The sequence below is a fragment of the Pteropus vampyrus genome, unplaced genomic scaffold (genome assembly GCF_000151845.1).
Source record: "Pteropus vampyrus isolate Shadow unplaced genomic scaffold, Pvam_2.0 Scaffold36, whole genome shotgun sequence".
Lineage (NCBI taxonomy): Eukaryota > Metazoa > Chordata > Mammalia > Chiroptera > Pteropodidae > Pteropus > Pteropus vampyrus.
The window spans coordinates 10,311,446-10,325,109 of NW_011888817.1; the positions used below are offsets into that span (position 1 = coordinate 10,311,446).

General features: G+C 47.4%; 1 protein-coding gene across 1 annotated transcript in view; it reads right to left on the reverse strand.

The window, feature by feature from the left end:
- The window catches only part of CSMD2 (CUB and Sushi multiple domains 2), a gene marked incomplete at its 5' end in the record, with an annotated part of 295,495 nt that extends 285,831 nt beyond the window's left edge, over positions 1-9,664 (reverse strand). The window contains one exon of the mRNA XM_023529432.1: positions 9,550-9,664. Within this exon, the coding sequence (XP_023385200.1) occupies positions 9,550-9,664 (115 nt within the window). The remainder of the gene's footprint in view (positions 1-9,549) is intronic.
- Positions 9,665-13,664: the final 4,000 nt, after the last annotated feature.

The window sequence follows — 13,664 nt, forward strand, 5'->3', positions numbered from 1 at the left end:
TGATGGAATGCGGAGCACCACAGGAAACCAGCCGCCACAGGAGCCCATTCAAGAACCAGCTCTACAGACCAGGGCAGACTGGGTGTGAAGGCTGACAGAACAAGGGTGTGTCTCCCGCTGTCTCCACAGTGTGCTACCGATAGACCCAATGGGAATGGAGGGCAAAACGGCAAGGACCTAGCGGATTTCAGGGATGTATTTGTTCATGTTGTTTGTACATTCATTCATCTGTGGAGCCCCTGCTAGGTTAGTTCCAACGGTATTACACTGAAGCACTGATCTCTGAAGAGGACGCTTTAACCACCGATGACGTGGAGATAAAGTACAGCCTGGGTCTGGCCCCACGGTTCCGGCTATGGTCGAAAGCACACCCTCGATGCACATATGCGCGTACATACGTCCACGCACACATTCGTGTCTACAACAAGCACACTCACAAGAACACATTTGTGTACTTGTGTATACATGCCTATAAATACTCACGAAACATAATTCGCGCTTATACATGCTTTTTGTACTGTATGTGAACAAAGTCAGGTCCCCGAGAGAAGAATCCTGGCTTTAACTGGTTGATGGAAATCTTACTAGGTACATCCATTTCTTCCGAATGATAATGACTACGGGAGACTGCCAGGCTGCTCCATTCATCCTTTATATTCTGGTTAATTACAAGACATTTTCCCGCTGTTGTAAAGGTTAGCGGGACACATGGTACGCATTTAGCTAGAAGAATCTGGCAATACAAATGCCTCTCCAGTCCGCAGCATGAGTTATTGGGCTGAGCTAGCAGGAGACAAGGACCTGTTAGTGGAGGAGAGAGGAGAGGGAGGCCTAACATGCCTCCAAGACTTCAGGAATCACCAAGTGCTGGAATCTGCAGCTTCCTCTTATCCCAATGGATCCGACTTTCCCTCTACAAGGCTGAGCCCCCGCACTAACCTTGATCACTCCCCCTTCCCCACCACTTAGTTACCTTGCTGACTGGAGCATCCCTTCATCGCCCCGCCACACCCACTCCTTCGCCCAATCCAGTTCTTTCAACTTTAGAAAATGTGTCCAATGTCTATCCTTTTCTCAGTGTTCTAAGCCAGTCATGGCCCTAAACTCAACCATTTTCGCTTGGATTTTGTTCACCGATTCACTCTCTCTAGCCCATCTTTACAAATGTTGCAGAGGGGTGCCCTTTTAAAAGCTGAAACTGATTTCTCCTTTGCAAACGTATTGGATGTATATCCTATGCTCTGCTCGTCCCTTGTTACTGAGGGCCTGCCTCATTGCCTGGCCACTAGCCCTGAAGAAATGCTCTCATTACTCACAGTCTTTTGCTAGACAAAGCCAGTGTCTGGTACGCCGGCTCCTCATCTCATGCAGATTTATGCCAAAGATGTAAAATTCAGTGCAGGTGCCTAAGACCTAATGCTTCCAGGTACAGACCTTTTAGCAGACGCTGAAGCCCTCACTCTGGAGAAGAACAGTGGGAAGAACAGTGATTATGGAACAGAGCTGGGGAAGCCTCGAAGCAACAAAATTTGAGAAGTCTGTTGCCAAGTCAACTGACTTAAAGGATAAAGATAAAACTATTGCACCAGACTTGAACAGGATGTTGCCAACACACAAATGGAGAAGCTGAGGTGACATCACCACTACTACTGTCCTGGAAAGCTCGATGGCCATGGAAGGCTTCAAGACAGCAAAGATGCTAATCATTTTGGGAAATCAGGAAAGGTGTGAAGGTGCATGTTGAACTTAGGAAGCAGTCTAAACCTGTAGGACCCCTGAAGGCATTGCCCAGTTTGCCACAATTTCTGCAAATAGAGACAGAGGAATCAGCAATCTCATTTCTGATGTAATCACAACAGTTGGAAGGGTGTCCTCATAATATAAGACGTTAAGACACTGAATGACGAATTAGGAATTGAAGGCACAGAATTCGACTAACATTCCATATCTCCCTACTTGAATAATACATCGGAAGTTCAGAAATGGGAGTTCCACGGTACTTATGATTTCAGTGTCCAGGCCACTACACCCACTCTTGAAATTGCCAATGCCCAATGAAAGTCTTTGGTTGTAATTGCTGAAGGTGCTCTTGGAACACTCATTTTGAATAGGATAAAAGTTGGCTTTCAGGTGACAGCGGTCCAAGCTCCAGGTTTCAGCGTCACAGAAAGGGCACACAAAGCTGATGCTACGGATGGCACGGAGTTTGGAAAAGGGAGCTAGACTCTAAATCTTTAAGATGTTTCACTTCATGATTCAGAAAAAGTTGAAGTTATTGTGACCCAAGATGATGCCACATTCTTACAAGGAAAAGTGACAATATTCAAGTTGAGAAACACATTCAAGAAACCATTGAGCAGTTAGAATGTTACTACTAGTGACGGGGGAAAAAAAAAACAACTAAATGAACATCTGGTGAAACTTCAGATAGGGTCATTGTGCTGAAGATTGCTGGGACAAATGACGTGGAAGAGAATGAAAAGAAACAATCAAAGATGCACTGAAGGCTGCTGTTGAAAAAGGCATCGTCTGGGTGATTTACTTTGGTTCACTCCAGGCTTGGATTCATTGCTTCAGCTAATAAAGAACAAAAAATTGGTACACGAATCATTAAAAGATCATTTAACATTCTGCCAATGATCACTGCTAAGAGTGCAGGTATTGAAGGATTGCTGATAGTTGAGAAATTTATGCAGAGTTCTTCAGAAGCTGGTTATACACAATGCTGGGTGACTTTTTGAATATGGCGGAAAAAGGAATCACCAATCCAACTTAGGTTGTTAAGAAATGCTCTGTTGGATGCTGCTGGTGTGACTTTTTGGTTGACCACAGCAAAACCTGTAGCTACCGGAATTCCTATAGAACAGAAGGACCCTGGCATGGGAGATGGGAGCCAGCGTGATGGGCGGCACGTTCTAATTTCTAGAGTAGTGCTTTGCCATTACTAATGGACTGTGCGGTGGTCTTCACAAGCGACTTTTGAGAACCCTGCTGGGGGAAAAGGACAGGAAGAAAGATGCCTAAGGGGATCACTGGCCATTGGTTACTGGTTTCAGTTGCTTTTACAATGCTGTTCTCGCTCCCTGAGGTGTCCTTTCTCCGCTTGGCAACCTTTTGTGGGTCAAAAGCCTCGCTGGAAAGTTGTCTGCTCTCTGTGGCTGTCTCTACGTATCAGGGAGAAGTCAATGCCCTCTCAAGACCGTGTTCAGACCATTGAAACTGTTAATGCACTACCATGTCATGTCTTGTTCTCCTAACAATTTATCCCATGAGCTCTTATGTTTGTATCTTGTGACTGACACAGAGCCAGGCACATAGAAGTTTTCCAATAATAGTTTCATCACCAAATGGATGGACAATCGACGTTTCGAAGAATACGTGCTTTGAATTCATTTCCTGGCAAGAGGAATGGGTTATACTCACAGGCGAAGTGAGGAGTACTGCAAGTTGTGTTCACGCGCACTTTTCAGTCCAGGCTCGCTCTGAATTGAACTCAGAAGCCTAGCTTTGTGGGCACCTGGTCCTGGGGTCCTGAGCCAGGTAGCGACAACCCTGCAATTTGGGCAAAGGGCCCTGGAGTCCCAGAACCTGGAAATGAGGCTGGCAAGTCTGGCAGCTCAGCAGGCCAACAGGAAGAGGACAAAATTGTCAGAGCTTGGACCACGGGATGCCTGAGGCACTTTCGCTCTGGTCTGAGACTGCAGATCAGTCACAAACAAGAACACAACGTGTTCAAGTGGAAAACAGAAGCTTCAGCTTGTTACTATAAAAAGCCTCAAGCATCTCAGCAAATGCAAACTGTTTTCAAATGGAAAAGTTTATTCTGCAGACAATTGAGACTCAGTGCAGGACTTCTAGAAAGCAGAGGAGCTAATGGCTTTCACTGTAGAATATCTACTATTTCCTAGTCACCGAGATTGACTTGACAGGCAGCGAGAGGCAGCAAGAAACCTGTCATTTTAACACTCTCAGGTAAATTCCCGCTACACCAAATAGATCAAAGAGGAACTGTGCTGGTTGAAGTTGGGGTGGAAACCTGGAGTCCCACCCACTCAGCTCCTATCAAAACAACTGCTGGGAGAAGCCCTTGGCCTCCAAGGAACCCACTTAGAAAACCCGCTCTTTTGGCCTCTCCTCCCATGCTACACACACGGGAGGACACCTGCTCTAAGAGAGGTTGGTGGCCTCTATTTTGCCTTGAACCTTTCATATCTCTGTCTCTAGCCCAAACCCTTCTTCTCTGAGCTACTGACCGATGGAATAGCCAGCTACCTACTAGATAATCCCCTCACCCCTGATATTCCAATACTATTCCAGAATCAAGTTGTCCCAAACAAAATTCTTCCCCCATCTGCCTCAGCCCGAGGTTTATAGTATCATTTTTTACTCACTCACTTAAGCCAGAAACCTAAGATTCATCCCTGACTCCCTCATCGCCTTCCCCCATCCCCTCTCACCCCCAAATCTATCTAGTCATGAGGCCAGTGTGGTGCACCACGGGAAGATCTCATCTGATCTGTATCCTCTTCTCCATTCCGCCTAAATTCTGGTCCTCACCATCTTCTAATTCTTAAAGACTCCTCGCTGGTCTCCCTATTTTCGTTGGAGAGCAGTCAGAGAGCTTTCTTTCTAAAATGAAAATGGGATCACATCTCCATACTTGTTAAAAACTTCTGATCACCTCTCATCACCCATGGAATCAAGCCCAACTACGTGACTCCTGTCTGACTTTCCAGCCTCAGGCCTGGCTACCCCTCCGTGTTTACCTTTGCTCTAGACCTCAGACTATGCTCTGGCTCAGCAAATGTTTCCTGTAATAGGCCTGGTAGTAAATACATTAGACCTTAGGCCATCTGTCTCGATTGCAAACCGCTCAACTCTGCCCTGGTGGCGCTGAAGCAGCTATACACAATTCATAAATCGAAGAGCAAAGCCATGTTCCAATAAACCTTTATTTACGGACATTGGAATTTGAATTTTATACAATATTCATGTGTCATGAATTTTTCTTCTTTTGATTTTTTTCTTCAACTGTTTAAAAATGTAAAACCTATTATTAGCTTGAGGACAGTGAAGAAACAGGCAGAAGGCTTGATTTGGCCTTCAGGCTGTGGTTTGCTAATCTCTGCTCCAGAGACACATAAATATTTGTGGTCCTTTTTGACTGAGCAGTTTCACGCTTTCTTGCCTTCACTCTACCTGGAATGCTTTCTTACTGTCTGCCTGGCATCTTTTTGAGATCCACATCGAAGTGCTGCCACTCTTTTGTGTTGCTTTCGTTTTTGGCTTTCCTTAAGTGCCTGCAGCAAAACTAATTGCTCCTTTGTCTCTAGTCCTAGACCCCTTCACTAGGCCTCAATTATAGCTCTGGTCATGCTGTACAGGAGTTATAGATCTGTGTCTGTTCTCTTCATTTAACCTGTTCTCCTTGAGAGCAGACATTGGTCTGGCCATGTTCATCTTTCTATGCTGTCGCATAGTAGTAGTTGTCACACAGAAAATGCTTGTTGCTGACATACAGTTGACCAATTTCCGGCAGCCAGCTAGAGGCAGAGCCAGACTAGAACTCAGATCCTCTGATACCCCGTGGTATTAGTTAAAATTGCGTCTGGCCTCGAACAACCCGAAATTCTGATTGTGCTGAGGAAAATATGGAATGTGCTGTACTGTAGACTATTTATTTATTTATTTATTTGATTTGATTTGATTTTTGTTTCTCTGGGATAGCATACCCATCGATGCAATTAGGAGTTGGCAATTATTAGCTCTGAAGTGCCATAAATCACTTGAGACTCTAATGCCATGAAGGTGAACACACGTGAAACTGATCCTGTGCCGGTGATTCCTCGGACTGATTCTTCAGACTTCTCTATCCTGTTCTGAGCCCTGGAGACTGACCTCTGTGGACTGCTAGAGAACAAGGGAGACTGTTGGTAAAGCCAGCCAGACTCCCAGGGCTAGCAGCAGGCTAGAGCAGGACCTCTGTTCGTTTGTTCCTGGCTTCCTGATGGGTTGGCAGGTGGGAGGCACAGCAGATGAGAGGGAGGGAAGACGGAGGATCTGGTTACAGATTCCCGGGGCTCCCCCTTCCTGCACTGTGGGTTGGCAGTGGCTAAGCTCCTGAGTTCTGCCCAGCGGCCCCTCTTCAGTGGCTTCAGCACTCACTACTCCCTCCCTTGACCCTTTCCCTAGTGTGGCAAAGGCGTCCCTGAGGTTTAGTCCCTGGGGACCTCGCCCCCATGGGCTCCTTTAATCCCACCCTCACTTCTGTAACTGGTCCCTTCACTGAACCTTCAGTTAAAGCCATGCAGTATGCCTTCTACCTCCTGCTAGACCCCTGACTGAAACCCATCTCTGCCACGCTCTTGGACTGAATCTGTAAGAAAGACAACTTAGATTGGTCTTCGGTGGTTCCAGAGTTTTCGTTCCTTTAGCGCAGTTGTTCTCAGTCTGGGGGGATTTTGCACACAGAGGACATTTGGCAATGTCTGGCGACGTTTTGGTCATCATGACCGGGTGCATGTGTGTGTGTGTGGGGGGGGTTGCTAATGGCAACCAGCATCTAGTGAGTAGAACCCCGGGTTGCTGCTAAACATCCTATAATGCACAAGACAGTCCCCACAACAGAATTATCCAGGCCACAATGTCAATAGTGCTGAGGCCGAGAAATCCTGCTTGATCAAGTCACCGGTTGAGTTACTGAATGATTAGTGTATACCCTTGCACTGTGTACCCCCATCTGGAAAAACATTAGAAAAAGAAGGCCCAGGGGCAAATCATTTCTTACCACCATAGCACACACCATGATATATAAGCATGCTGGATCCAGAAGAATGCTGCCAGGGTTCAAATCCTGGCTCTAACTCACTGAGGATGAGACCTCGAGCCAGCTATATACTCTCCTGTCATTCCTCACCTGCAAAATGGGGCTAACGGTAGTACCTCCTTCACTCGGTTGCTGTTAGGATTGAATGAAGGCATGCATACCAAGTGCCTAAGACCTAGAAAACCCTCCATAAACATCGGCACACCTGAATGGGCAAGCCCTGTTCTGGGAGACACCGAGGAAGACAGAAGGGGTATGAGAAAGGCCTTTCTGAGAGGTTCGTAGATGAAACAGTTCTTCAGATTGTGAGTTGCTCTCCGCTACAGACTTGCAAAATTCATTTAGAGGTTGCAACTAACATTAGACATTGGAAACCAAATTTTCAGGGTGCATCATGTTTAGTCAGGGTAAATACCACTTGGTGACATTTTCCTTTTCATTCTACAGATATATATATGTGTACTGGGTTGTGATGGAAAATGTATGTTTTTACAGTGGAGTGAGATTAACAAAACAAAGTTTAAAAGCTACCAGTCAAACAGGAAAGGTAAGATGCCCGAAAGCACTGTGAGAGAAGGTCCTATGATTTTGCCAAAAACTCACACAGGCCTGTGAATGAATGGGAAGCTTTGCTACTGATAGGCTGTGTGATCTGTGTGTGCTGAGCTAGTTACACAACAGCTTTGAGCCTCAGCTTCCTCAGCTGAAAAATGGGAATGAAAGACACACTTGCCACTGCGCTGTGGGGGAGCTCAAGTGGAGCAATGTGCACATAGTGCCTAGGGCAAGGCCAGGCGCACAATAGGTGTGCAATCCACGTGTGCCCTGACCTTCTAGAGTCTTCTTGGTCTGGATTCTCATTGCCTATTGTCTGGCATCACACCTTAACCTATGGGATTATGACAAATGGGCCCTCGGTAACTTGAAATATGAGAAACACCCGGCACTTATTTAAATCAGATGACATGGGAACATTCATCTCTAATTTTCTATTTTGGAAAACACATGGAAAGGTCCAGAGAGGCGCTTCAGTCACATAAAGACCCCAACCTCGGGGTTGGAAAAATGTCTGCAGGAAAGCTCTTGGAGAGAGGCTTTGTGCAGCTTATCAGAACAGGTAGATTTCTTGTTTATTTTTTAAATATTTCAAAGGTGTCCTGCTACCCGAGGCTGAGGAAACAAGGCCGCTCATAAAAGGTTCAGATTTTAAAGGTAATGCTTCTGCCTCCAGTGCTGCTTTTAAACCAGTTTCCAGCCAGAAAGTCTGGCCTGGGGGCCTCGTGGCAGGGGCTCCGCGTTGCCCGTGCCACCTTTGGCGGCGGGGGAGAGAGGGGCACTGCGTTGCTACAGCCTGGACCTTGAAGCTTCCAAGGTGGGGCTTAGAGGGACAAGCTGCCAAGATCTCCACTCGGAATCTGTGGCTCCCTCCTCAGCATACCCGGCAGTGGGACAGGCTCCTCCCCCGGTCCCTGCTGCCTCCACAGAGCTGCACCCCCAGCCCCCTCAGCTCACTCCTTATCCCTTAGGTCAGCCTCTTCTGGGGTCCAGCCAGTCCAGCTCAGTGAGTGGGGTACGATGAGCTCTCCCACTGTCACTGGTCATATCTCTCCTATGAGGTCAGCATTGTCATTGTTCTTATTGTCATTGTTCTATGGGAGCCTACTTACCTCACTCACTCACTCATTCACTCCCTCAAAACAACATTAAGCCCACTCCTCTTTTTTTTCCCCCCAGGGCCCCATAGAGGGCCTGATACTTAATAGGTATGCAATCCAAGTTCATTATCGAATCAATTAGAACCCACATCAATTTGTAATTGGTAACAGTTAAAAGCTTAATGAGCAAGTTATGAGGCCAACCCTTGGTGTTTATCTCTGTAAATTTTGTGTTCTTCGAATAAACTCAAGGTTGAAATGGAATGCCATCATCCACTCCCACCCACCCCTTAAAGTCTGGCTCTCCTCCAGTCGTGGAGAGCTCCTTGCTTTGGGGTTCACCCACTCCTTTTTACAGATGATTCTTGGGATTAGGGATTTCATGATTGGAGCAGAAATCTGTTTACCTGCAATCTCCGCCTGCCATTCCTGGTCTGATCTCCTGCCACTAGATAGCTCTTCACAGATTTGAGCATCTCAGCGACAATACTCACTAAAGTTATTGTGCCTGTGTTTGTAATACATTGTATCCTACACAAAACGAAGAGTTGAAACCTGGGCTGCTCTCCAGCTTTATGCTGGGGTGGGCTAAACTCTGGTGGGTAAGATGGTGAACTCTGGGTTCAAAAGGCAGGGGTTCTGATGGTCTTGGGAAACTGGCTTAATTTCTCTGGGCCTCGCCTTTCTTGGCCATAAAATGGGAATGGTGACAGTTTACTGTTTTTACTTTACTGTTTAAATGTGATGATGCTTATCAAGTGCCTAGCACAGTGCCTGGCTCCCAGAGGGCACTCCGTATTAACTATTAGGATAATCCTGGCCTGAAGAGGGGCAGCTTCACCTACACAATGCTCACAAAATTTGAGAAGTGTCACTCCCTTGGGCAACAGACCACAATGGTAGATGTAGAGATGCAGATAAGCAGACCTCTAGGCCTGCAAAAAAGAATAGGACATCAGAGGCGAGTATGCCCTGAAGCCACACCAGAACAGGTGTGGGACAGGATGAGCCCCCAGGTGTCACCTCTGACGCCCACTGAGGAAACACAGCAGCCCCTGGCCCACCTACCTTGGTACTGGGCGCTGAAGCCCCGCTGCCGGTGGTTGCCATCTGAGGTAAAGTGCAGCCTCAGCCAGTTCTTGCTGCTGATGACAGGGGCTGGGAGGCTGGCTCCGGTGAACCTGTGGGGACAAGAAATGGGTCAGGTCAGGGACCAGGTTGAGACAGGGGAATGGGCATCCAGGAATCTCCCCTCTTCTCCTGCATATTAGGGCCTCCACCTAGGCCTGGAGCAGGAAGGGAAAGCTGGGATGGCCCAGCCACCCTCCAGTAGCCTGGGGTGTGAGCAGCTTGAGGGAGGTCCTCCAGGGGCTCTTCTCACTGCTGGTTTCCCCTGAGATGCCCTGAGGAGGGGGCAGATCCTTCAGGTCTGGAGCAGAGGACCAGCTCCCCTGTTCCCAGCAGAGTCCCCCAACCTCTGCCCAGTAGACATCCACATACCCACTCCCAGCAGAGATCCACATCCCCCAACAAGGCCCGGCCCCCATGTAGAGGACCAACACCCAGGTCTCCAGCAAAGGCTCAGCATCCCATTCCAGGCAGAGGTTCAGTTACCCCCCTAGCAAGCCCCTCGGGTTCTTCTAGAAGTCAGAAGAAAGGGCTTGGGCAGATGCTACAGGCACAGATATGAGAGCCCATTTGGGGTCACTCACTAGACCCTGGGTCTCCTCTGCCCCCCCTCCTCCACCTGCTGCCACTTCCTCCCTGCTCAGCTCACTCTCTGTCCCTTAGATTAGCCTCTTCTGCATTCCAGCCAGTCTAGCTCGGGGGCTGGGGTGCCAGGATATCTCCCACTGTCACTGGTCACTGCCCCAGCCTCTTGACCAACTGCCATCCTGAGCCAATTTCAGGTTAATCCGATCTTCCCTCTTAGAGTTACTCAGAGCACAAGAACCTTCGGTGACTGCCACAGTGCCGAAACAGACTGGCCTTCCAAACCTTCCACCCTGACCCTGCTTGCATGGGCCTCTGCTCAGGGCTGCCCTCTCCGTCATACTGAGCCTAAATTCTCGGTAGCCCTTCTTGTTCTGCTCACTCCCCAGCTCCCCAGGAAGCCCCTCCATCTTCTCTCCTCTACCCTACAGCCTCCTAGGTAGCCCGAGGCTCAGCATCTTCCCTCTCTTCCTCTCTGCATACGAATCAGGTACAAAACCTCCCTGATGCTTCCCCTTCGGCACCATCACACTCACTCCTGTCAGCTCCCACCCCCTGGACACCCTGCTTACGTCCCCTAAGCATTCCGTGCATTCTCCTTTTCTATGAATTTGCTTTTTCTGCCTGGAAAACACCCTTCTGTAACCCTTTCTCTGGCATCACCCACATCACCAAGACAACTTCAGGAAGCCCCCAGATATTATCCCCAGGAAAGCTTTCCCCATTCTTCTTGGCTTTGAAGCCACACAGATTTGGGTTCAGATCCGGGCTTCACCACTAACTACCAGCATGTCTTCGGACCAGTTACCTAACGTTTTTGAGAATGAGAATAATAAAACTCAGCTCACGAAGACTTTGTGGGAATAAACGAGAGACCTTATGGACAAAGAACCCAGCCCAGTATCTGACACATATGAGTTCAATAAATATAATTTCCCCCGCCCCTCCTCTATGATGCCGCAGCATTTTATTCAAATTATGATTCATTTATCTTAAGTGTGTGTCTCCCTAAGATAACTCTTCAAAGGGGACCATGTAGCCTGGTGATGAAGAAGCTGTGTGATGTTTTGAAAATTACTTAGCTCTCTGTGACTTCATCTATAAAATGCGGATAACAGCCTCTCTCTTAAAGGACTGCAAGGATTAAATGAGATAATACACAGAAAAGACCCCAGTATGGTCCCTGGCAGGTGGGGAGCTCTTGGTAAGCGGCAGCTGCTATTTTCTTCTTCATCATTTTTCTTCTTCATCTTTATACCATGCACCTACCACAATGCTTGCTACAAGGCAGGCATGTCAGAATGCCAGCAGAAAACAGATGGCACAGTCATATGAGAATAATTCCAGGAGTTTAATGAATGAATGGATTCTTCGCAAAAGGGAAACCACTTTCCACAGAGGGAATGGTTATCCCTGAAGGAGAGGGCTGCATGGACCCAAATCTTCAATTGGGAGTATAGGCAGTTTGTGCAAATCCGACCAGGAGGGAGCAAAGAATGAATACTTGAAACTCACTCTCCTCCCTTCCCTCCTCCAATCTCCTGCTGATGCTTCTGTTGATCTAGCCCAACTGGAAGCCAGGGGGCAAGGGAGCATATTGATGCAGGTAAGTCTTCCTAGGCTTGGAATAGGGTGGAAAAGGGAGGGGAGAGGATCCGAAGGGGTAAATGGGAGTGATCCAGCATGGTTGGTCTCCACAAATACGTATTAAACAAAAGAACTAACCAAGGAGCTTCACACCCTGCAACACTGAAATTTTACTATAATGAAAATGCTGACACACACTAAACTCCAGGAATATAACCCATATTGCTATGGTAAGAGCTATTATAGAAACCAATTACTGTATTTCACCACATCCCATTTAAAATAGTTTATTACAGGCTGAGTCATTTAAGTTTTCTAAGGAGCCACAAACAGTATTGTGGGTTATATTTTTTTATCCCCAAGCCAAATTCAATTCTCTCTCAATGACAAAGCTTAGAGGATATTTACATAAGGGAAGTAAAAAGAGGGAGAAATTACCTGAATAATTCAAAACCAAAGGCTGTTTATTGCCAAACTGAATAAAGGGAGGGAGCCGGGGTCCCAGGAGCAGGATGGTGGGAATGATCAAGATTGTAACCAGAAGTCAGCACGGCTTCCTCAGCCCAGGGATCTGCTTTAAACCCCTTCTCCATGGAATCGTACAGCCTGGAGAAGCCCTAAGGCTCATCTCCCATCTACCGTTTCTCTCACAACTTTATCCACTGCTGGGAGTCCTGTTAATCGTTAATTCCCAAGGCTGACCCTTGCAAGGGCCCTGTGTTGCCCATGCATCCTTACTCTGTACTGCTGGACAGAGTAAACATAAATGTTGGACATAAATGTTGCACATTTGAGAGTTTTCTTTCTTGGCATCTATCGAAGAACTGGGGGCTTCACAGCAAACTCTGCTGTGGAGATGGTGTCATGCCTTGCTCAAAATCCTCCAATAAAAAGGACAACTACTGACACGTGAAACAACATGGATGACTCTCATAAGCATTATGCTCGGCGATAAAAGAGCATGAACGATACAATTGCATTTATATCAAACTCTGGAAGAGACTAATCTACAATGAGAGAAAGCAGCTTGTGGTTGCCAGAGCTGGGGGTAAGAGACACAGGTCGGGGGCATTGCCTGGAAAGGAGTACAAGGGGTTCCCTATCTTGAATGAGATGGTAGTTATATGGAATGTACATTTGTCAAAGCTCCAAGAACTGTGCATTTAAAATGGGTAATCTTATTTGATGTAAACTGTACCTTAACAGAACTAATTAGAAACAAACGAATCTTTAATGGTTCCAATCCTCAGAGTAAAAGACTTTCCTATGGCCAACAGGCCTTAAAAACACCCGTGTACTCTTCCTTCTCCTGTGTTCTCCTCTCCTCATGTCTTTATTCTTTATGTCCCAGCTGTTCAAAGCTGGCCAAGCCTGCTCTGGCCTCAGCGCCTTTGCACTTGATAGTCCCTCTGCCTGCTAGCCGGCCCTTCTCCCAGACCTCCGCCGGGCTTACCCCCTCACTTCCTCCAAACCTTTGATCAGATGTTACCTTCTCAGGGAAGCTTTCCTGATCTGACTCCCACTCGCCTGCCCTCCCGGAGCATGCATGCTCTCGGGTGCGTGCATGCGCATGCGCGCACGCACGCGTGCGCACGCACGCACGCACGCACGCACACACCATTCTCCAAACAGAAGACTTTATGTGAACTGGAACACACACTGCTTTTTTATGCTTTTCTGCCTCTGCATTTGCTGTTCTTTATGCCCTTTCACATGATACCACCTGGCTGCACAGAGAGGTTAGGTAACTTGCTCAAAGTTACACAGCTATTAAACTGCATCCCACTCAGAGCCTATGAGCTCAGCCACATATATGCATGCATGAAGGAAGACAGTGGAACAGTTTAGGCTGAAATCCATTTGTTGCTGTTCTTCCCCTCCCT